The sequence below is a fragment of the Dermacentor andersoni genome, chromosome 7, assembly GCF_023375885.2.
Source record: "Dermacentor andersoni chromosome 7, qqDerAnde1_hic_scaffold, whole genome shotgun sequence".
In the NCBI taxonomy this organism is placed as follows: Eukaryota; Metazoa; Arthropoda; class Arachnida; order Ixodida; family Ixodidae; genus Dermacentor; species Dermacentor andersoni.
Genome location: NC_092820.1, coordinates 162751156 through 162776318, shown reverse-complemented (window position 1 = coordinate 162776318; position 25163 = coordinate 162751156). Strand labels below are relative to the sequence as shown.

At 50.0% G+C, this 25163-nt stretch overlaps 1 protein-coding gene across 1 annotated transcript in view; it reads left to right on the top strand.

The window, feature by feature from the left end:
* The window catches only part of LOC126533136 (uncharacterized), a 77349-nt gene extending 52610 nt beyond the window's left edge, over nucleotides 1–24739 (top strand). The window contains exons 2-7 of the mRNA XM_050180410.3: nucleotides 4133–4366; nucleotides 16295–16571; nucleotides 18679–18904; nucleotides 20216–20598; nucleotides 21594–21824; nucleotides 22612–24739. Of these exons, the coding sequence (XP_050036367.1) occupies nucleotides 4133–4366; nucleotides 16295–16571; nucleotides 18679–18904; nucleotides 20216–20598; nucleotides 21594–21824; nucleotides 22612–23110 (1850 nt within the window). The 3' untranslated portion in view covers nucleotides 23111–24739. The remainder of the gene's footprint in view (nucleotides 1–4132; nucleotides 4367–16294; nucleotides 16572–18678; nucleotides 18905–20215; nucleotides 20599–21593; nucleotides 21825–22611) is intronic.
* Nucleotides 24740–25163: the final 424 nt, after the last annotated feature.

Sequence of the window (25163 nt, the reverse complement as noted above, 5' to 3'; positions counted from 1 at the left end):
TACCCTTAACCTTTGGCGTAGTCATGGTTAGGGCTATCGCTGGTTCCCATGTAAATTAGAGTTGCCTCGACGCCTGCAACTTTTCAAGACAATACCACTGTGGTACGACCGACATAGCAGAACGCCTGTGGCATCGCTTATTTAAAATGCCAGCTTTGCCGCAAATGCGCCTTTGTATCGCTCAGCTTACGTGCATGTGTGCGCGCGTGCGTTTCATTTCTCATTTTGAGTAATGCAACGCGATCTCTGCACTCATGTGACATACCACGGCGGCAAGCCGCTGCAGGTCCTCTCAAAGGCTGTGTCCCCTATGGCTGCCACTGTCCTTGACGGTGGCGTTGGCCTCGAAGCACCCAATCTCCGCAATAAAGATTAGTAAGAGGCGATTGGAAGATTGGTGGAAGTAGGGAAACGACAAAAAACGGAGACGTACAAAGACAAAGTTCACAATAGGGGGTCAGAAAATTTGGTTATGGGAATTCATCGGGGGGGTTCTTCTTCTTCTTTTTTCTTTCCTTTTTTAACCTAGGTAGGACATAAGGCAGTATAATAGCAAGAGCTTGGTGGCGCAACCCACTGCCCCGCTCCAAAGGGTACGCTCATAACATCCATCCATCTATCCATCCATGTGAGCGAGAAGGCCCAGACGTAATTGCCTTATTCCTATATCCGAGGTCATTGTCAGCCGCGCAAACACTTTTCCGCTGTTTACATTGTGCAGTGAAAACTCGTGTCCGTTGGACCGTCGCACACAAGGAGGAAACTCGCACTGGCAGTCATTTTTTTTTCATTAGTCTCCGACAGATATCCCTTCAAGCTGCACTCTCTATCGCGGAAAATTGAAACAAAGTTTGCAGCGAAACTATGTAAGCAAAGTGACTGTAACAGCCATCAATTGTGCTCGTTAGTTATCCCATTGGAAGGGCATTGAAGGATAGGAATAAACTTTATTTGTCCAACGGTTGTTGATGTTGGTGCCCGGGGCTAGGCTGCCAGGGGTCCATCGCCCGAGGAAGATCTTTCGAGATCCTCGGCAACGGCCCTGGCCCGCTGGACGGCCCACTCCTGGAATGCGTGTGCATACAAGATGTGACGGATAATGATCTTCGACTATAGTTGACAGGCATAAATCAGCCTGATAATAATCCGCGCCCTTTGTCTCCTCGTCAAGAGAAGGGTACCAGTTGACTGCCTTTGTGGCTTCGTCCATGGGAGCGCGCAGGTCTGCATGTAACACAATGGAAGTAAAAGAAAATGCCGAACAAACGTTGCCGCATGGGTATGCGCGCTGTCCTTGGGTTACGCCCACGTAAGCGTGCCGAACACCGACGGCCGATCGCTTCGCTTGCTTCAAGAGGCATAAAGACGACCCGGTCTTCTCGAACATTACACAAAACTGGCACGCTTCACTGCTCCTTGTGTGCAGTACGAAACTATACCGACTAAGAATTGCGTTTCTGCACATTTTTTTCTTCTTCTAGACGATGCATGCCTTCCCTGGCGAGTATCACCACTTTCTCGTAATGGATATGTCCGTTTCTAACCATTTTCTCGCCCCTTTCGTGAGCCGAACCCGAATAAAGTGCAGTCTAAATATAAGTGTAACTGAGGCTACTGCATAGGTAATGCGCCACAAGGTATGGACCCTTGGGGTTGCTGAGCATGTCCCACTGGGTATGTAGTCCTATGGTTACTGAGTATGTGCGACTGGGGTAATTGAGTGTGTGATGACTATAATGACGTTGACGATGATGAAATCAAATCAAATCAGTTTATTCAAACATCCTGAGATGCTTAGGGGCACGGACAAAAAGCCATGAAAAGATGATGACGACAGTGATGGCGTTGATGCTTATGACGACGACGATGATTGTGATGATGATAACTGATGACAAACACTTGGAAAGCGATTCAACTTCAAATACTTGATGTCGATCAAACGCTGACACTCCAGTGCGGCTCTCACGACTAAACATGCGGTTCATGCGCCAAATTCTGCCTGTAGGCTCACCCAGGAAGACATTGTCTTTCATCGACTTTTCTATAAAGTTCTCTCTCTCTCTCTCTCTCATCGACCTCAGCTAGACGTTGAAACCCCTCCCAACCTACATTTACTTTCCCTGTTCAACCCATTTATCAGTGCAAACTCGAATAGCAGCCGCAAAATAGAATAAGCCTTCGCCTTGTCACTGGAAGACATTGCACCTAAACAGTTAATCTCTTCAGCCGCTCATCACGGCGCTTAAGCAGGTTAACCTGGATTCGTAAAGTCATGCGTAGTTTTTTTGCAACGACTTATGCGACACTTATGAGCCGTCTCATGCTTGGAAAACTTAGCTCAGCACAGGTAACGTTCATCTTGCAGGAATGTGGATATCTTGCACATCGATGCATACGTTCAGGTGCACACATCGCTGAATATAGCATGAAAGCAAGTTTGGACATTCTCATTCTCCCAACAGTAAACAAACAGTTTACAAACAGTTCAAAGCCTAAATGAAGTAACTTTATTTCGATAAAAGAATTCAGGTAATTAAAGGTTAGCCTAAACCCGACCGTAAGCGGAACAAATAACGAGGCAGTCAATACTATTGCTGTCTAACAAGAGTAATAATTTCGGCGCTAGAATTTAAAGAGAATAAATTCAGCAGAGGTGGCGCATATAACATGGTTATAGTTTTCAGACGGAGACGCCGTGGTCACACGTTACTATAATACAAGAACTCTCGCATATCTTGCGAACGCGAGCTCATTCCCGTATTTGTTCAAGTGGCTCTCCTCAAGCTAGCTGTGCACTTGTACTACTAGCAAACACGCCGCGGTTGCTCAGTGGCTATGGTGTTGGGCTGCTGAACACGAGGTCGCGGGGTCGAATCCCGGCCATGGCGGCCGCATTTCGATGGAGGCGAAATGCGAAAACACCCGAGTGCTTAGGTTTAGGTGCACGTTAAAGAACCCCAGATGGTCGAAATTTCCGGAGTCCTCCACTACGGCGTGCCTCATAATCAGAAAGTGGTTTTGGCATGTAAAACCCCACAATTTATTTTGTACTACTGGCAATACATACCTGCCAACTCACCCGAATTTTTCTCATAAAATTTACGAATTTGGGCCGCTTTTACGATTTTAAGAATCTCGCGTCGAGATTTACGAAAAAAAAAAATCAATGCTGTATGCGAAAATGTATCGCGCCTCCGTCTCCGCGCACGCGAACCTGCCGTTGCAAAAAATTTTCCTTTTTTTTTTATGGTGAACTTATGCTCGAAGGACACTTGTTTCGAGCAAGCTTATACAAAAAAAGTTGTTGAAGCAGGTGAAATTGGCAACGGCGAAGTCGCTAAAGAAAGCCCATGTGATCTAGAAACAGTTTGTTGCTAGTCACTATTAAGTGTTCCCAGTTTGTTGCTGCTTGGTGTGGGGCGAATAAACTTACAGTATCGTTAATCAAGTCCGTACGTAACCCTGAAAGGCATGCGCTAAGGACAAGTTCAGGGAAGTTAAAACATTGTGCGCTATCGTCCCACTTTCGTCCCTAATCTCGCCTCCCGCGGCATGTCACGAATTGTAACATTCGCAAGCTGGCAGGTATGATTATGCCGCAGTCGACAGTAACCCTGCGATGGACACTTGTTTCGAGCTTGTCTACAGCGTACCGCAAATATTTTTTTAGAAACGAAATAAAAGATTTAAAAAAGAAAAACAGCTGTCAAGGCGGGAAGTCGAAGCAGCGTGTTGCTACAGCCCGTGTCCATAATGACAGCGTTCACCCCGTCCATTTCATTATTTCATTGTTCGCGCAATGCATTCTTTACTTGCCAATATAAAAAAATGAATTTATGAAACGCTTTCCTTTTGCAGCTGTCGTAGGCACACTGTGCTCAAAGATGCAGCCAGTTTTTCTCCCAAGTTTCGAGTTAGAGCACGGTCATTAGACATGCTCTCAAGACCTCGCATGAAATGCAGTGCGCGATTTAGTGACATTTAAGAAATGAAAGCCTGCCACGATTTCTTTTTTGTTTTAACAAGGCGTCCTGGTGTTGTTGTATATAACACCGTTTCACTAGACGGGGCCGAAACGAGACGGGCATCGGTCACTGCGGGTTCCTGACTGTTCGTCGTCTGTTTGTCGCAGCCCCGGCCATGCTTGTGCTGCAGACGCGTCCAAGCCGTCTGCTGGGCGGCGGCTTCTCCCGAGTGCTCCGCAACTCCATCACCATCAAGATGGTGCTGGGCATCGTGCTGTTCTTTGCCGGCATGAGCAGCCTGTACGTAAACCACCGGCTGGGACTGTCCCTCGCCGGCGTCGGCCTCGTGCTGGTCTTCGTGCCCGCCGAATTCCTCTTCGGCCTATGCATCGACTTCAAAGGTGACCGCTATTGTATGCATGCAAGCACGTAGAACATACGTAGTGGAGGAACGAATCTGTAGTGGACAATAACGTGCGTTGGCTTTTGGCGTGCGGCGGCGCGCATATCCCCAGTTTCAAATGTCAATTGAAGAATAGCCAGTGACGCAACCTGCGTCGGAGTGCTGGCTTTCTGCTTTGAAAAGTAACGATAAATAATCATAATATAAAAGTTTCCTTGCGTATGCAACACTCGAATAAACAGCAACTTTGTAGCTCCTTTTTTAATGCAGTAATTAATAATTACTGTTTCTCGTGTCCCGCTTAACCGGCTCCACTTACAAGGTTAGATAGAATAATTTGTATGGCTAGGGGCGATAAAACTATAAAGTGGTCATACAATCAAGACGTATTCCCCTGTTATCGCACGGAACACGGAACAAGCGCTTCTACCGACGCCCCAGCGTGTTCCACGTCGGGGACGTCCACCTCTCACGCCATGGCGCCTACAGCGTCGTGGACTCCCTCGAAGGCCCACGTCTTCGATGTTGTTGTCCCTACGGGGAATGGTCCCGAGACCGTCGTCGACGCGACGGCCTCAATAGTTGGCCTCTCTGAGGTCTACTGCGTTCAGCACATGGGAGGCCTCAACTTCCAAGTCACCGTCAAGAGCATGGCTTCCATGACTCTAATCGTCGATGCTGGCTGCCTCGTCATCGGTGGCGAGCGTTGTCCCGTCGTCACCGTCGGCCCGCAGGTAACCAACGTAACCTGCCTCTTTTTACCGTCCTTCGTCCCGAACGAAGTCCTCGTCCAGGCACTATCACCGTACGGCAAGGTTCTGTCTGTCAACGCTGGTCTTATGAGCGGACGACGTGGCGTGCTCACGGGTACACGCTTCGTGCGTATGGAAATGAGTACCAGAACCCCGGTCCCAAATTATCTGCGAGTCTCTGGTCATCGTGTGACGTTCGACTACCGCGGCTTGCAACGCGTGTGTCGTCGGTGCGGTTCCAGCGACCACTACCGTGCACAGTGCACCGCCGCGTTCTGTGGCCGTTGTGGCGTCCATGGCCACGAAAGCGACGGGTGTGACCGTCCTTGTCGGCGTTGCGGGGATAGTCACCCTACGGTCGCGTGCCCTGTGCGGCGTTCATACTCAGACGCTGCTGCTGGAGCCTTTCCACCCTTACCGCCGGCGTCAACTGCGGTTGCGACTGCGCGTGACGCCGTAACCAAAGAAATCGCACTGACACCGCAAGAAGCAGCGTCAAGAAATGAAAAAGAAGAGGCATGCAGCTCGGGTAGTCACAGCGCGCCATCTTCGCCGGCCTCATCTACTGAGAAAGAAGACCATGACGTGGCGGATCGCAACACGCCATGTTCGCTGGCTTTCCAAGCAGCGAATGACACGCGTACTGTGGCCGAAAGCGCCTCCACTCCGGCTGCTACCATCAGTCCTCCTGATCGCAGCAATGTTTTAAATGCAGATAAAACACCTGACCCTGCAATCACTACAGTCGATATACCCACGAAATCTGCTGTGGCTTCATCCGCCTCAATTACATCTCCTACAACGGCGCAACCATTACATCTGAACGAGCCCCCAGCTGCCGAAGTTGTCGGCGACGATGAAATCAATCCCGCCGCCCTACCGCTACCGACATCATCCTCATCAGAAAACAGCTTCAGTCTCGGAGTTGATAGCAGCGTTGGACTCTCGCCAAGCCTGGATGAACTCGACATAGAAATGGCGGCCCCACGAGACGTAAAGCGCGCTCATGCGTCAGCCTCTGGCTCGGACGGCGGCCCCGATCGCCGTGCCGAGTTACAGCGGCCCAAAAAACCTCGGCCTTCTTCGAGAGGGTCGAAGAAGTGACGCGTGCACTGCTTAACCCCTGGACTTGTTCCCAGGGCGCCGACTTGAACAACACGACCAGGTCAGTTTGGTGATACATTTAATTAATTATGGCTGACACCCTCAAGATTATTTCATTAAATGCTCAAGGGTTCCGAAGCCCTGTAAAACAAGCCGAAATTATCAGCGTGGCCCGCGCAAAAAATTGTGACATACTGTGTTTACAAGAAACAAATTTTTTCACCATTGGACATGTCCTTACTTTCAAACGCACTTTTAACCTAGACTGTTTCTTCTCTTTCGCGACATCACGATCTAGCGGAGTTGGTATTATTATTTTCAACAGAGCTCTTTTGCGAGATCATCATGTCTTTTATGATGGGACTGGGCGAATATTGGCATTTGATTGTGTACTATCTTCATTTAGGTTACGGATTTTGTGCATATATGGACCCGCGCAGGCCATTATGTCCAATGATTTTTTCCGTGACCTGGACGTGTATTTCCTTGACGGTCGTCACGTGGTGCTCATTGGGGATTTTAACTGCGTCTTAGACACGCGAGCAGATGTGCAAGGCCCGGGCTGGGGTCGCCCTGATTGGAACGCACGGGAGTTGCGTCGCCTCGTCCAGCATTTTTCGTTGCTGGATACATATCAACTTTTTCATGGTTCTTTATTTGCCTGGACCTGGCGACGCGGTGCGTCGTCAAGCAGGTTAGACCGTGCCTATGTGCCAAGCAGTTTAGCTCAGTATGTCACCCGGTCTGATGTGGTAATGTTTCCTTTATCCCCTGTTTATATTTCCGACCACAAACCAGTAATACTTGAAATTCGTTTCCCTGCTTCCTCATCAGTAAAACCCTGGCGTCTGGACATCCGCGTTCTACATGACGCACGCTCGCGCTCTTGTTTGTCAAGAGTCTTGGGCGCCTCTGTTTCTAGATCTGACCGAGAGTCATGGGATACGCTCAAGGTGCAGTGGCGTCTGCACTGTTCAGTTGAAGGACGTGCACTCAGACGACGTATGTCAGAAGAACTGGCGGATACTGTCATGTCTGGCATCCAAGAACTGGGCGGCGTAGACGTAGCGTCGAAAGAACGTTTATTCCTGTTACTTGGCAGGCAGCCAACAGGTTACATACTGCGCGCGGTGGGCCCGTGCGAGCGGTCTTTTAAAACCAGCACGGGCTACCCGATAAGAGATAGCCGGGCAGAGAGCATGCGCAGACAGCACGCGATAACACGCGTGCTTGGTTTCGCGCGCACACAACATCTCCTTCCTCCTAATGAGCACAAAGTCCTTTTGCCACATTATACAATGCAACTAATGCTATGGCTGATATCTGTCAGGAGGTCGCCGGTCCCTCTGTGGATAGCGTCGCTCCCCTGGAGGGTCGGTCGTTGCCGCAGGGGCCGCAGCTGGAAATGGCTCGTTGGCGCTCTCAGGATCCCTGAAGTCTGGAATAAAATCTTCCGTGATGCTCTGCTTTGAGCTGTCGATGCTGAGCAGTAGCTGGTCTTAATGACGACGCCAAATGAGCACCCCATGATTCGTTCTAACGCGAACCTTGTATGAAACGGGGCCAGACTGCTGAATGATAGTGCCAGGGACCCATTTCTCAGGACCTCTGTAATTCCTCACGAGGACCTCATCATTGATGTTGAAAAGTCGCTCACGTGCCTTGCGTCGCACCATATCGGAGAGCTGTTGCTGAGCCACTCTTCCCCCGACAGAAGGCTTGACTGCGTCGAGTCTCGTGCGCAGTCGTCTACCTATGAAAAGGTTTGCTGGAGTTTCTCTTGTAGTCGCATGCGGCGTGTTACGGTACGTCACCAGGAACGTCTGTAAGGTTGCCTGCAAGGAGTCTTGTGGTCGTCCTTTCCGCAACGCAGATTTCATTGTCTGTACAAATCTCTCCGCAAGGCCATTCGTGCTTGGATGGTACGCTGCACTCACGATATGACGACCACCGAAGCCTTTGACGAAGCTCTTGAATTCTTCGGAAACGAACTGTGGTCCGTTGTCGGTCACGATGGTCTCGGGTACGCCAAAACGCGAGAACAGGTCTTGGAGACACTGAATTGTGTGGTACGCCGTAGTCCTCTGCATGACATAAACTTCCGGCCATTTTGAGTGTGCGTCCACCGCAACAAGGAACATTTTGTCTTTCATGGGTCCAGCAAAATCCAAGTGAACTCTTTGCCACGGCGAAGTCGGCCATGACCATGGATGAAGCGGAGCCGGTGCTGGTTCGTTCCGTTGCTGTTGACACTCTTCACATTTCTTCACGTGTTGCTCTAGGTCCGCGTCGATACCAGGCCACCAGACGTAGCTCCTCGCGAGTTCTTTGCATCTTACGATACCGGGATGACCCTGATGAAGTTCCTCAAGCAAGAAGGCTCGGTGTTTTGAAGGCACAACTACTCTCATGCCGTACATTAAACACCCTTGATGAACTGTGAGCTCCAAACGCTTGTCGAAGAAATGTTTCAACTCCTTCTCAGCGACGTGCGACGGCCAGCCAGCACTTGTGAAGTTCAGTACCTTGCTTAGTAATGGATCACGCCTCGTTTCACGAGCGATGTCTTGGCCTGTGACAGGCAGCGTTTCCAAACGAAGCGAATAAAAAATTTCGCTTTCTTCTTCTGATTGCTTTTCGCTGCTGTCGAACGGCAAGCGCGATAAACAGTCTGCTTCCGCATTATCGGAAGATTTCTTGAATTCAAGAGCATAGTTGTAGGCTGACAGCGTCAGCGCCCAACGCTGCATGCGGGCAGCTGCCATCGCAGGAATGCCTGTTTTCGGGCCGAGAATTGTTTGCAGTGGTTTATGGTCAGTCACAAGCGTGAAGAACCTACCGTAGACGTAGAAGTGAAACTTCTTTACGCCGAATACGAGGGCAAGGGCTTCTTTCTCGATCTGACTGTAGTTCTTTTCGGCACTTGACAAGGTGCGGGATGCGTAGGCAACCGGTCGAACTGATCCATTTATCATTTTCTGCGAAAGAACTGCGCCTATACCGTACTGAGATGCGTCGCAGGCAAGTTGAAGCGGTCGCTTCGGATCATAATGGGCAAGAACTGGAGGGGAAGCCATAGCTGCTTTTATCTCCGTGAAAGCAAGCTGGCATGACGCATCCCACGTCCACTCCGTTGTTTGCTTTAGCAGCCTGTACAACGGCTGTGCCAAAGTCGAGAGACGCTGAACAAACTTGCCGTAATAATTGACCATCCCAAGGAATGACTGCAGTTGCTGCTTGTCTTTTGGAGCAGGCGCATTTAGTAGTGCCAGTACCTTTTCAGGCGATGCGCAAACACCCTCGGCGTTGATGACGTGGCCCAGATAACGGAGCTCTCGTTGAAAGAACGAGCACTTATCGCGCCGGATGCGCACACCGCGTTCCTGCAATCTTGACAAGACGGCTTCCAAGTTACGGAAGTGCTCTCGCTTGGTCTTGCCTGTGACCAGGATGTCGTCAAGGTAGCAACTGACTCCTTCCAACCCTTTCAGCATGTTGTCCATAATTCTTTGAAATATGCTTGGGGCGGACGAAATGCCGAAAGCCAGACGGTTCATAGTATACAAGCCCTTATGCGTGTTTATCGTCAGTAGTTTCCGGGAGCCTTCCGCCATAACTACCTGCTGGTAGGCCCTACTCAGGTCAATCTTCGAAAATTCCTCCCCTCCTGCAAGCGCTGCGAGAAGGTCATCTATCCGAGGTAGCGGGTAGCGGTCTACTTCTAGACAGGGATTGACGGTGGTTTTATAATCGCCACACAGTCGGAGGCTTCCATCCCTCTTCACTACCGGTACCAAGGGCGTTGCGTATTCGCTTGTAGCAACAGGCGTTATGATGCCAAGCTTCTCCATTTTCACAAGTTCCGCTTCTACTGCACGTTGCAGAGCAAAGGGAACGCTTCTTGCCTTTACAAACTTCGGCTGTGACCCTTCGCGAAGGACAAGCTCGGCCTGCTCTTCCGTGATGGTACCTAGCTCATCCTTGAAAAGTTCGGAATGGCTTTCTAGCATGGCTTCCAGCTTTTCTTGCCAGTGCTTTGATATTTCTCGAGAGAGACCAAGGTGATTAAAAAAAACTAGGTTCTTCCAATCCAAACGAATATCTTGCAACCATTCTCTGCCGAGGAGTGCCGGTCCTGTAGAGTCCACGACGTACAGGGGAAGCTCCACGCACTGGTCGTTGTGGCGCACGACGACTTTCGCCAGACCCTTCGGTTTTACTATGGCCCCAGTATACGTGCGCAGCTTTAACGATGCTGGCTGAAGTCGCTTACGTGGAAACAACCTCTGGAATTCGCGCCATGATATGACGGATACGGCTGCGCCGGTGTCAAGCTCCATCGTCAGTAGGACACCGTCAACGTTCACGGGTACAGTAAATGGGTCTGCGTTGAATGATTTAAGTGAGACAGACGACTCGTTTCGGACGGACGTGAGCATCTTCACACGTTTCCGGAGCTTTGCCTCCCTAGCTTTCTTTCCTTTCCTGCAGGCGCGTTGAATATGCCCTTTTCGGTTACAATTGTAACATGTATCGCCGATATGAGGGCATGCTTCGCTAGAGTGATTGGGTGACCCGCAACGGAAGCAGCTTGCCGACATCACAGACTGCTTTTCGCCTCGAACCTTATTCACTTCGTACGCCGGGGATGCGCTGTTATGCGTGAACGCCGCGCTAATCGTTGCAGTTTACATGGCAAGAGCTCTATCTACGGCCTTTTGGAAGGTTAGCTTTTTGTCTTCCGTGAACAACACACGCTGAATGTCCTCGCGGAGCAGGCCGCAAACGAAACAGTCCCGGAGCGCTTCATCCAAGAAACTTCCAAATTCGCAACTCTGCACCAGCCTTCGAAGTTCCGCGACAAATTCGGTAATGGACTCACCGCTTCGCTGTGACCGCTTGTAAAATTTAGCACGCTCTGCGATGACAGACGACTGCGGTGCCAGGTGATCGCTCAGGAGTTTCAGGAGACTGTCAAAATCTCGTGACGACGGTGCGTCCGGTGCCGTCAGCGACTTGAGCAGCGCGTAGGTCTTCGCGCCGATGAGACTCAGGAACGCAGGAACCTTCTTTGCTACTGGAACATCGTTGACCAAAAGATAGGCTTTCAACCTTTCCTCGTACGAGCGCCAGTCACTCGTGGTCTCGTCGAAAGGTTCAATGTGGCCGATGTGACTCATGACTCACTTGGAAGTTTCGGCTGCCGTGATGCCAGTTTCAGGAATTTCACCGCAGGGAAATCTTCGTGGCGGGAAGCTTTTACACAGAGGCCAGGTTCTTCACACTGCGAATTCCGTACGGCGGTGATCCCATCCTCGTCGCCAATATGTCATGTCTGGCATCCAAGAACTGGGCGGCGTAGACGTAGCGTCGAAAGAACGTTTATTCCTGTTACTTGGCAGGCAGCCAACAGGTTACATACTGCGCGCGGTGGGCCCGTGCGAGCGGTCTTTTAAAACCAGCACGGGCTACCCGATAAGAGATAGCCGGGCAGAGAGCATGCGCAGACAGCACGCGATAACACGCGTGCTTGGTTTCGCGCGCACACAACAGATACTGCCACGAAGCTCCGCATCGCCCTTCGGGTCAATCAACTGACTCCGTTGATGCGGTCCTGGCAGCGTGAGCTACGGAGGCGTTTCCAACGCCTCATCGCGGCGTCGTCTTTGTCAGCTGCTGCTTGGCGATGCAGACGTAATCCGAGTGCACACCCCGAAGTTCTGCGTTTTTCAAGAAACTCGCTTTTTAGAGAGCCGAATGCATTCGGTTCTGCTGCCCCAAGAGCACTTCCTGTTACATCACCTCCCACGCGTGATTATTCGCTCTTCGTAACGCACTTTGAAAACATGGCGCGTACGACCATGCAAATAGATTCTGGCTCTCGAGGATTTCACACATTGCTTAGTGGTCTGCCTCAGGTTCCACCTGAGGTAGCTGACCGTCTTTGTGCACGACCATCAGCCGAGGAAGTGAAGGCAGCATTATCTTCCATGAAGCGTGGCTCGGCCCCAGGGCCGGATGGGTTACCCGTTGAGTTTTATCTAACGTTCTGGGAAGATATTGGTGCCACTTTCGTATCTGTCATCAGCCATTGCTTTGAGAACTTTGATTTCCCGCTTAGTTTTCGGGATGGTCGCATTGTGCTAATACCTAAGCACGATCCGTCATCAGTTCGCCCAGAGGAATGGAGGCCAATCACGCTTCTCAACGTTGACTACAAAACCTTCACAGCTGTTCTCACCCGGCGCTTGAGAAGCCTGATGCCTTCCCTAATAGGACACCATCAGGCATGCGCAGTCCCTGGCAGAGAGATACACAGTCTTTCGTTCGTTACGCGTGACATAATGACATACACGCTGACCAGGTCGGCACGTGGTCTCTTAGTTTCACTAGATCAAGAAAAGGCATTCGATCGCCTTGAACATAACTACATTTTTAATGTACTGACCTCGTTCGGCTTCTCGTCAAATTTTGTTGAACTTATTAGGAATACCTATTCAAATATCCGAAGTACATTGTTCCTTGATGGTCGAGAAAGTGCACCGTTTCCCGTTACTCGTGGCGTTCGTCAAGGGTGCCCTCTATCCCCAGTACTCTTTGTGCTCAGCCTTGAACCATTTCTGCGCTCAATAGTCAGAGACCCTTACGTGTGCGGTCTCCCACTGCCTGGTAGCGGTGTTGTGAAGGTGACAGCCTTCGCCGATGACATCACATTGTATCTCAGGAATGAAGATAGCTTAACCCGTCGCCTTCGAATTTTCACTGAGTACGGAAATATTTCAGGTGCTGCGCTAAATTTTTCAAAATGTCGTTATTTGTTCATTGGTTCGCCACAGACACGCCTAAGTCCCCTTTTCCGTCTTCAAAAGAGCAATTCTCTTCGCATTTTAGGCCTTGACTACACCTCTAATGGCATATCAGACTCTGTGTGGCTCTCAATTCTTGAAGATGTAAGGCGAAATATTGAAGATGTTCAAGGGTATGATTTACCCCTATCAGAAAGAAGGTACTTAGCGCAGTCTGTATTTTGCGGCCGAGTGTGGTACGTTTGTCACGTCGTACAGCCACCATTGCGGGTTACTAGGTCCTTGCAGTCCCTTCTTGGTGCCTTCTTCTGGTCGGGCCGTACAGAACTGGTCTGTCGCGCGGCGCTTGGCCAACCACGCTCTCGCGGTGGGTTCGCCTTCCCATCCGTGTCTGTCCGCTGCCGGCTGCTTGCTCTGCGATTTCTGCTCCGTCTATTACAGCATGATCAGTGTCCAGCGCGTGAACTCGCTTGCTATTTCCTTGGCACGAAAATTCGCTACATGTTACCGGGCGTACACTTAAATCACGGACCACAGGTGTTAAACGCACCTACATTTTACTGTACGGCCGTGGCATTTTATCGCCACATACAACAGGTATGTCCTGATGTAGACGTTCTACAAAACCGTGTAGTAGATACTATGTCAGCCTTACTGCTTCCTCTAGTTCCCCCAGCGCGCCTCGCACGTTCCAATAATGTGTCGTGGGATGCGATAACGGCGTCATTTTTGCCTGGCCACCTACGCGACTTCATGTGGCGTCTAGGGTGGCAAGTGCTTCCAACTCGGGACAGGCTTGAGCGGTGGGGCGTTGTCCCATCTTCGCAGTGTCCCAATTGCCCCCTTCAAGAATCTAATAAACATGTACTGCTGCAATGCGTCGTTGCCAGGATATTCTGGAGGGCCGTGCACACTGGATTTCGTGGCCTTGGAGTTAACCGCTTTATTACATCTGGTCGCTGCTCACGTGGCCGCTTCGCGCGACTTGTAATTGCTGCGGGGGCCTTCTGTCTATGGCGTAACCGGTGCGAGGCAGTTGCCATGGGACGTCGTCACCGTGCTCTGTTTCCACTTATGGGGAGGCTCTACTCTGAGCTACTATCGTTTCTGTCGGAGGAGTTGTTCTTCCTTGGAGAAGAAGAGTTCCTTCGACAGTGGTCATGTCGTTTCCTGTCGGTGGCTGATGGACGCGTATGGCTGAATTTTCGTCCAGCCTGGTTCTTGTAGCCAGACCATCAGAAGTATTAGTTTAATGCACATAGAATGCAGGTGCCCGTGATTTCTGTGTGTGTGTCCTCTAGTGTACATGATCATTTTGTATATACACATCTCGTGCACATCACTTCGAAATTGTGTAAAGTGTTCTATCACATCATCATTGTACATAACTATTGTGTACACTGTATATATTGAAAATCATTTTGTACATATGGCATTTAGTTTATGTGTAACTGTGCTTTTCTCTAGGTATACGTGTTTATATGTTGGTGCGTGAGGACTCGGACATTACTTACGTGGAAAACGTGCTGTGTTTCGTTTCTTACATGTTATCGTACCGGTGAAATTGTGCCGTGATTGTGACTCAGTGTTCGTATCGTCTCTTGTCGAAATAAACTTTTTCTAAACACATAACTTTTTTGTTTCGCGTGGTACATTACACCATGAGAAGTATGAATCAACTGTAGCTAGCAATAAGTGGTATTTATTATCTACTAGTGAAGTACTATTCAGACTCCGTAGTTAACAGCTATAAACAAGAATTCACTCGCCATCCCGCCCGTGCAAATGTGGATGTCCAGCGAAGCAGTTGAATACCACCAATACAACTGCTAAGCAATGCTTTATTGCTTTAGAGTAATGGTAGTATTGGTAATTTTGACTGCACGCCGCCGCTGGTGGTATTGCCGTGGTATTTACCTTTGCCGCTCCCCGTTTCACGCTGCTCCTCGGAATTCCTAACTATGCGTTGCCTACCCGTAGCGGTGCTGCAACAACAATTAAATCAGTTTCTAGGCTGATTCTTTTATATACGAAAGGCTAGTGACGTCACTCGCACGTCGCAAGCTGCCATCGCCGCGGAAGCTTGCGCAACGGTAATCTTTACCAGGAAACGTATGCCGGGAGCGCTACGTGCTTCGCATAGCTATCAGGAGCGCTTTTTCATCAATTATGTGGTTCGGTTGCTTGTTTTATACCTGTTCTTTATTTAAACGAATGCTGTTATGAATGTTGTAAGCGTGATTCCAAAGAATGTACGCACTTTTCGATTCACTTTGCGGAGTGCTTCAAGCCTGCTTCACTTCCCCCGCGCGTCGGCCCGGTATTGCACCTCCGGGATCAGCCCACATTTTTGCCCATGGACATGGACACGAAAAATACCGACTGACGAGAGGCTAACAGCTTCTCTGTAAAGTCTTTGCAGATTTATGCCAATCTCAACAACTGATACAGCAAAGACAGGAAGCTGGACAAGCGAATTCCGCACCTTAATTCTCCATAAGTACTAGGGGCCTGCTTGCTGGTTCTAGCCATACGCCTTGGGGCTCCCACGCAGGCTGCGTTGTTGTAAGACACCGTCACATTTCCCCTAAAAGCAAAGCTTTTCTTTGCGAACGGGTGCTACGGTCTGGCTGTTCCCTTGCCGAGTAGGCCAACCAATCACAGCGGAGCACTAGCGCCGCTGTGTTTCTTAGACCACTATTAGATGGCGCTCGCCTCCACCCGATAGTGGCAGCGGCGGCCCCACCGGTCGTGCGGGGGAAAGAAAAAGAACCAGAAAGCTCGCCTTCACGCATCCGCGGCAGCACGGTAATGATGAAGTAAACGCTTCTTGCGGATAGAATGGATTCGAATGGCGCTACGTACGTGTGCGCATGCTGCCTCTGAAATCATGATGCGTTCAAGGCGTCCGTCGTACTCGCTAGTAGTCGGCAACTCCGCTTAACAAAAGACCCGGTATAATTTGTGTGCGCCCGCCCGCCAACGCGTGCGCGCGTGTGTGTGTGTGCATGCATGCGTGCGTGCCATGCGTGTGCTCGTATTTCGACTCGTTATGCACTCACACAAAGCTTCGCTGTATATAGATTCCAACTAGTTGGATCTGCCGCATTTTTTCCTTGTTCTATTCACGCTTCATTTTGCTTCGCGTTCTATTACGTCAAACCTAAAATACAACTTGCGAAAATCGCGATGCGGAGTGACTGGCTATTAGAGATGTGTAATCACGAGAAACGCATACGGATCGTGACCGGTCCCTCCACGCAGGTCACAAGGAGAACGGCAGGTGTTCGCGGTCCGGCAGCACCAAGTCCGACTACCGACCCACGGAAGTGGTGGTCGAGGACAACGGCGGCAACGGCGCCGTGGTCTCCGTCGTTTCCGGCGACGAGGCTTCCACATTTCCGCCGGAAGGGGTCCGGGAAGAGGCCGGAAGCGGGGACGCCGGCTCTTCGCAGAACGAAGGGAGCTCGCCGGGCGGCGACAGCAGACGGACGTCCTCACCTCGGTGCACGTGTCCAGGAAAGAACTCGCCGCCGGACGTGTATGTGCTGCTGCTCCCTAATCGTTTCTAGGGAGCCCCCATGTACCGCTCCGTGTAAAACGCGGTACACGGAGGCTCCCTAATCGTTTCACCCGCCCACTCTGCCTCCGCGTATATCGTTACTGGCGTGCAAATCATAAATGAAATTTATGAATGAACTTAATGAGAGCAGCATTCCGGGCAAGTTGCTCATCCATTACTCGAGTATTATTGCGTAACAAAAAGGACACGGACGTAAGAGTGGCTTGGTGTGTCTTACGTCCGTGGCTTTTTTGTTGCGCAATAATACTTGAGAAATTGGGAATATAGAGGGGCTCGATTTTTAGCAAGAACTAGGGGTGTTCGAATTTGAGGTGTGCGAGGGCGCACCGGGTCGCTCGCGATAGCCCGACACGGTCCACGGGCTGCGCTCGGGCAGCCCAACGTCATGTCGACTGGGCCAGGGCAGGGTCACTGTATTTTTCTGTCGGGCAGGCCGGGCCACGTACGGAGCCCAGCACATGGGTGATGAGGCGTAATGGTCCTCGAGAGTGACACGCAGAGTTTGAAGAATTTGAAATATTTGTGCGAAGCCCCAAGTCATCGGACAACTTGTTGTTCTTGCGTGATAACTTATGATGTGTGTGTGTTTTGCTAATATCGTAGGCGTCGTAGTTTAATGCGAGAGCATTACATGCCCCATTGAGCGTAATTCCATCGTAGTCGGCGTGACTGCAAGAGGGCACCAAAAATGACCGACGGCGCGAAGAGTAAAAACCCGTCAAGAAATGCTCGGTATGACGCCAAATTTCTCAGGGAGGTTCCTGTAAACAAAGTAAATCAATGGCTTTGAAAAGAAAATTTGGCACATTTCGATCTGGGTGGTAGTTGAGCTCGGGCCTCCGGGTTGCGGAATGAGCACGCTTTCTTGACGCCATGGCGGTTCCACGGTTCTGGCTGACTAAAGGTGCGCCTATGTGCGTGCGTCATTGCACACGTCACGTCGAAGTCATCTGGCTTACTAAACATGTGGCCTAGTACGGCACGGCCAATGGGGAGGAGGTGGCGCCGCGTCATGAGTGTACAAAATGAGCGCGTTCACGACGTTCCGAGGTCTACAAACGGTACAATGCTTTCGCATTTCCAGACGTAAGTAGTCATAAGTGTTTCTGCAGAACTTTTAAACTAGCTTTTAATTCAACGTGGTAAATAAAATGTCATGTATGTGAAAAAAAAAGAATATTTCGCCACCGTAACAGCCCCGACAGTGGTGTGCTCGGCTGGGCTCGGGCTCCTTGTTTGTTGACGTCGGGTTCGGCGGGTTGTGAAATCAACATGTCGATGAACGAACGAATGTAACCTCTCGATTTTGTCTCTCTTGTGTACACTCTTGTCCACCATTTGAGGAGCGCTTTGCCAAATGTAGCAAAAAAAAGAGAACGCTAGCAAATTTAATTATTTGTTTTATTTAAGTGTATAAATATTTGCGCATAGTAGTACTGGCAAACTAAGCTGTCGGCTGAGTCGGTACAGAAAACCACAAATATTTACGGGACATGGTATTTGCGAAAAGGCTGAACTCCCCTGAAAACTAGCATCTAACAGTAGTATAGCCTTTGTGACCTACACGGTGAGCTATTTACGAGCGCCATGCCCTAACAAAGAAGAAATTCTCGTTTGTGGTGGTATTTGTGTGCCGTAAACTTCTGTGACCGGATGTACACGCTCATAAGTAGGAAAAAACACACCACGAAAACGAAACGAATACAAGAAAGACGACAGGAGGAATTTTCGTCATTTGGCCTTGTTACTTGTCTCGTTTTATGTATTATTTTTCCTTTTTTTTTTTCGAGTCAGTACGGAGTTTTAGAATTAGCGCCTCCAAGTGGCTCGAAAACTCAAACTTCTTCCCATGCACCTTTTCGGTTCATTAGCTTTACGTTCTCTTGCACACTTCGCCTAACAAAAGCGTCAAAATCTCCCTAGTGTCACATGTAGATCAGGGAAAAGAAAACGATGTGACTTTATGTGTGGTAGCTTTGGGCGAACAAGCTATATACAACATTTTTTTTTTTTACACGCGGCTGGTGAGTTCTGTGCAAGCTGCCTTCTCGTTGTTGCGCCCCAGGGCCGTGCAGCTGCACCGGACACGGAGCGACGTCCTCAGGGCGGGACCCGGCTCGGCGGTGGACCTCAGGAGCGAGGTCGAGGCCTCGCAGACACTGGCCGCAGACGGCGGTCCGCAGGACGTGGCCGCCAAGGCGGAGGCGACGCCGTCTCCGACGTGCAAGTTCCACCGCACGCGGTCGGCCGTGCTTCGCGCCGAGGACCTTCCCAAGAACGCACCGCCACAGGTCAGATGGCGCTGCGGGCATTTTCCTTTATTTCCTTTAACGGAGGAAGCGGGCGCATTGCGTTGACGCTTGCTGCTCCTCGCCGCTGAGTGAATGAAAAAAGGCGCCATCGAAGAATGTCCAAGAAGCCCCTTTTATTTGTTCCTTTATCTTACTCGGTTTGGCAGGTTTCTTTTCGTTGTCGTTGTAGTCCCGTTTGATTGAAACAGAAATCATAACGTCCGCGTCTTACTGTCAAATCACGCTCCCTATTTCCTACTCTTCTTCGTTTCATTTATTTAGTTTTAAAAGTCTGTTCAATTAATGAATTTTTGCTTGCGCCATAGTTTGATCGTCGTCATCGTAATCTTCATGATCCACCAGCACCACGCGTACATGCAAAATGATTTGATCAATTTTTTTTTTGTTCTCAATGCTATGAGGAACGCAGTACCGGAGCGCTTCAGGTTAATTTCGACAACCTAGGGTCTGCTAACGCGCGCGGAAATAGTCGCGGGGCACTTTAGCGTTTGACCCCCATCGGGAAGTCGTCGCCACCTTCTCGGTAAAAACCGAACCAGCTACTTGGCGCACAGGTGCATGACACCTGAGCCGCCGGGGTCACGGCTTCACGGTCCGGTTCGAAGTTAGCTGCCATATCGTCACATCTGTAACATGGCGGCTGGCACTGAAGGTGGAGGTGAAATGAGGATGAAGCCTTTGTGTATCTATATACAGAGGCCTGCATCCTTCTCTTAAAATCACACACACACACGCACACACACACACGCACACGCACACACACACACACACACACACACACACACATTTCAAATTTCAACAAGATTTCAAATTTCCCAACAAGATTGTATTCTAGGATCCGGATCCTTCAATACCACACTTGGCCCTATTACTTGCCTGCATTGTAAAAAAAAAAACGAAATTTGCCTGCGTCCATTGCAGTGAGTGATGTTTAAAACATGACGGATATGTTCCTTCCGCCTTCCGCATTGCGGAAAAGCATAGTCTTCGAGATTGGTTTTCATTAATCACTAAGTTGGGGGAGGAGGGGGTGCGAGGTAAGCTTAGACGAATGCAAATAGGCACTGCTTTTTTTTTTTTTACCGACAAAAAGGCAAGTGACAGTTCCAAGTTTTATATTGAACAATCCAGACCATAAAATGCGATCTTTCTGCAAAATTTTAGCAAGAACACAGCAGCAGCACGCGTGGGAAAAAAAAATGTTTTGTAAAGGAACAGCGCAGGTCTGTAGTGCCTGCATATGGCAGCCAGACAAATGTGGCATATGTCCTTCGGCTGTGTGCTCCACAGGTGGTTCGCTTCAACGTCGGCGCCGACGACCCCGCTGCTGCCACCGCCACCAGCGGCGCCACCGCCTCGAGAACCCTGTCCGGCGGAGGACGGGCCAGGGGTGCGGGCCCGTCGCCCAGCGCGAGGGCCGCTCTCGTCCGAGGCGTGAGCTTCGAGCACACCACGTTCCACCGGAGCAAGTCCGCCGTCATGCACCGAGGCAGCCTGTCGGGAGAGGAGGCGACGACCGCCGCGTCGGTGTCGTCCTCGTCGGCCAAGTCTTCGCCGACCAGGTCTCCGAGGGGTCAGGGTGCCAACGCCTCGCCCTTCAAGGAACGCCCACTGGCGCCCGCGGTGGCCAGGGTTCAGCAGCTGCAGCAGATCCCCGCGGCGCGAAGTCAGAGGTCGGACTGCGTTTGACCTGTATACGTCTTTGTTGATTTTACGAACGTTTAAGCGATACTTCTTTACTCCTCATTGACAGTTGACCGTCATACTTTTTGAAAGAGCGCAGGGCGACGTCTTAATTGGGCCATGCGCACGTGACGTTTCAGGGAAAAATGACAAAAAATAATATGCCATGAACGGCAGGCTACATGTCGCGTTTTTTACGTCATTTGAATGACGTCGAAGTGAATGACATCTTTAGTACGCGTTACCAAGTGCTGTGATCCCAAGATGTGGGCCATCTGTTTCCGTGATAACGTAATTTATGCACGCAATGACGTAGATGTGTTATACGTGTTGACGCACATGGGCACAAAGGAAGTGGTTCACTTCTGAGCAATGATCCCCTCTTATAGGGACCATCTAAGTGGCAATAAATTGCTTATAACTACAATATCTTCTCGACCACGTCACAAGAAAAGCTGCCCACATGGGGCATTAGGCAGACACCATGCGTACTAAAATAATATACGGGCTTTCAACGCATATCTCAGCTGTAATTGATTGCAGGATACAAATTAGGGGCTCCCTTTAACAGGATACGATACTGAGCATATGAAATTAAGTGCTTTGATAAGGTGGTTTAAAGGAATCATTGCATGGGCATGCTGCTCTCGTGGATATGTGTTCCGAGGTTTGCCGTGAGCAGCATACGCCTCCTAATTTCTTTATTATCACACGTCGCAGTGAGACCTTTGACTAGTTAAAGTAGTCTAGTCCGTTGAATTTGCGGTTCTAAATAGAACACCTTAACCACTTAGTTCATATTTTGTAGAAGATCTGCCCTGCACTGAGCCCCATTACGAGGCATGTAAGCTTCTGAGAAGCTTCGAAAAGTACTTTTGCCTCCACATGTGCACGACCGCTGACGGGCGAACGTTATACCGTGTATCTTGTGCATACGTCTCGCTCAATCGGTTGGTCTTTTTGCCTGACCGACGCGTGCTTGCAGCTCCAAGAGTGCCGCCGCAGCAGGGAGCGACCCTCGAGCGACCACGATGGCAGTGCAGCTGTACGAGCCGCCCTTTGCGAGGCCGCCAATCTCGGATCTCAGCAACGAGAATTACACGCGATTCCACCGCATCAGAGCTGTGCAACAGCAGCAGCAGGCAGCCGGCGTTAGTGCTCCAGGGGTCACGGCCCGCAGGAAAGAGGCAACAACATCGCAGAACCTGCTCCTCAGGTAACTTGTGCTCTCTGTCCCTTTATTTCCTTCTTACCTTATTACTTCCACCCCGTACCTCTATGTAGGGTAACAAACCGTAATTTTTGCTATGGTTACAACCGTCTTGCCTTTCTCCTTTCTTTCGCCTCTCTCTCTATTGCTCTTGAGGCAAGGGGCGAACGATTATGGTGTGAGAGAGTCATCGTTTTCATCGCCTACTTTATTTTTATTTATTTGTACTTATTCATTTGCAACTGAGCACGATGTTGTGCGCAGTTCTATCTGAAAATAGAACGCCAGTGCACGGCATCTGAATGGCAGGGTATAGCTTGCGCAGCACCGTGCAGTTGCAAACATACTTCGGAAATTTGTGCAACATTTTTAACTGTTAAAGAAGAAGAACGTAAAAAATACCCAAATTTTCTATTTTTTAGGTTATTTGGCGAATAATACGACACTTGGCTATGAGTTCGGGTACTCAGTACGGTTGCGTGCAGAGAGTACGCAACGATGCGGGAGATGTAAATAACGACTATAGGTACAGCGCGAGGAAGATAGGACTGACAGAAGTAGACATGCGTGCAGCGCTGCGTGCTTCTATATAGGCTGTGCGTTCATATCTCTCTTACACTGTACCTATATAGCCATGAACCACCAACGAGCCAAACTTCCCACCCTATGTGAATCACGATTTCACGCGTTTAGTCCATCGCAAGATCACCTAATGCCTTCGCAAGTTTTGGCGCGCTAAGGTCCGGAAAACTCGGGCTGTTACCACGTCAGCATTATTTGTCATTACACGCAGGACAAGGTCGATGACTACTTCCCGATCCTCGACAAACCTCACTCAGCCGCAGCTGCAGGAGGGCGCGAAGACCAGCGGCAAGCCGAACAGGGACAAGAACGCGTCCGCTAGCCAAGAGGCCAAAGGAGCCGCTTCCCCAACCGACGCCGGTCAAAGACTCGCGGCGGAAGCGACGCCAAAGCTCCGAAGGACGTCGTCGGGGCCGTCCAGGAGACCGGCCCGGACAGCGAAGGAGCCGGTGCCGTGGACGTCGCTGGCTGTTCAGACAGCCGCCGGCGTAATCGCGCTCCTGTGCAAGCCGCAGGAGGGCGAATCCGCGAGCCTGCTGCCGCCAAGGCCGCTGCAGGCCAAGCTGGGCGCGCCGCCGGTCCGACAGACCAGGGTGCCGCGCCTCGTCACAGTGAGCGTCAGCGACGAGGACTCGAGCGAAGACCGCGAGAACAGTGCGTCGTTCGGACAACGGGACTCCTCTTCTAGTCTTGCTCAACCTTCTTCGTAGTTGGGGTTCTGTCGTAGAAAAAAAGGAGGTGGGGTGGCCGAGCAGATGCCGCTCAAATAGAATCGCTGGAGCTGCATGCGGCTGCGCCGTGCACGGAACGCGGTCTCCGTCGGGTTGCCGATACGGATGTCACCACCTGGGTGCACTCGCTGATGCAGGGCGCCAGAGTCTACACCCGGACACCCGCTAGCCACGTGGAGACTGCAGTCTGTACATGCGAGAGCTGAGCTGTAAGCAAGTGACATCGGTAACGTGCGCCTGCAGTAGCTTGGATCACTGTATAAGGACCGCCTTGGTGGTAAACCGTGGAAGGTCACAGGTTACTACTTTCAATGCGACATACGGTGTTGAAATGGATACATGAAAGATCCACTAATCTGCTACATCGCTAAGAGATAGAGAGATAGATAGAGAGAGAGTGTTTGTGAAGAGGAAAAGGCGCTATTTTCCGCGATAGTTTTTAGGGAGCACGGCTCAGCGCCTAATCGCTAAGTGACAGCGTAATATCCAGATAGAGGAAGAGAGAGAGAGAGAGAGAGAGATGCAATAAGGGTAAGGCAGGGTTGTTAACCAGACTCAGCCTGTTTGACTACCTTGCTCTGGGGAAAGGGGGACGTGGATAAGAAAATGAGAAGTAACGCAAAATTCTCACAGTAAGCACGCACAAAGAAAAACGCTGAAGCGGTCATACGGGCTGCACTAGCTGTATGCAACAAGCTGAAGGTACTGCCAGTGACTCAACACGACGATGGCGGCGTATGCGGCGCTATGCAGGGATGTCAAGGTAGGGAAGGGAAGGTTGTGAAAAATGTGTTCCCTCCGGAGAAACCAAGCTCCGTAGACGCATGAGCAATAACGACCACTACGGTTTATTTCGTTAGGAACGAATGCCCGGAGATGTGGTAAGAGACGTTTGAGGATTTCGAATGAGTGCGCGGTGGAAAGGTCCGTGAAGGACAACAGTGCGATCTATGATAGCAACTAGTCTCTACCTTTATCGATCTCCGGCTTCGCCAGTCGATTTAGGAGGTGCATTCTCTTTCTTGTTTCGGACTTCTGAGTCACCGATTACGCATTCTTGGAGAGAACTTTAGCAAGAAAAGAAAAATCGTGCAAAGTGTGGCGCGGTTTACAGCGCTCTCTAAGATCTTGTCCATGGGAGGCATTCTGTAAGAGTCCATCAAGTGGACACGCCCCTTTCGTCAAGTGCTGAAGTGCTGACTGGCTGTGGCGCCTGGTTGATGTGCACGCGCAGCCCACCACAACCAACGAGCACTTCAGCAGCTGACCAAATGGGCATGTCCACTAGAAAGACTCTTACAGAATGCCTCCCCTGTAAAGACCATTTGAAATTATGCCAGATAAATTATTATTTGCCAGCTTTATGCACCGATGTTTGTTTCTTATTGATCTATAGTATATCTTTTCAAGCCTATATGTACCGTATTTCTGGCTATTTTATTGTTACCTTATGCTACCTGTATCGGAGCCTTCAGAATGAAGCTGACAACTTGGCTGTTAGAAAATTCAATTGCCCATCTTTTATTTATTATATCTCCTAAGGGCTGCCATGACTTCAGTTTACACCATGCGCGCTATGTTACAATAAAAGCCGCAAGAAACGCTGTATTTGTTTATTTATAACAAAAACTTATACCAGATGTAGGGCATTATAATTGAGGGTTAATTATTCGCCCCAGAAATAAGAATATGACAAAAAGAAAACACTAGTGCAAAGGCGAAATGCAAATAAAGAAAGAGAAAATAAGAAAGTGAAATGACAGCAGAAACCACCTGGTGTCCAAAATTAGCAACAATAAGAAAGGGAAAAAATAATAAATAACCAGCGACAAAACCAGGAATCTCCTTTGTGCAACATGAATAAATCGGTGCCCGTTCTTCCCGCATTCAAGATTCATCTTTGAAGTGTTTGACGAACGTTATAAGCGCGCGCACTGATAAGTTGCATTGTCTAACTGACGTCTAATGTCACCATCTTCTAAAAACGGAGCGTTCAGTCAATGAGAACAACACTAGAAATTCAACGTGATAA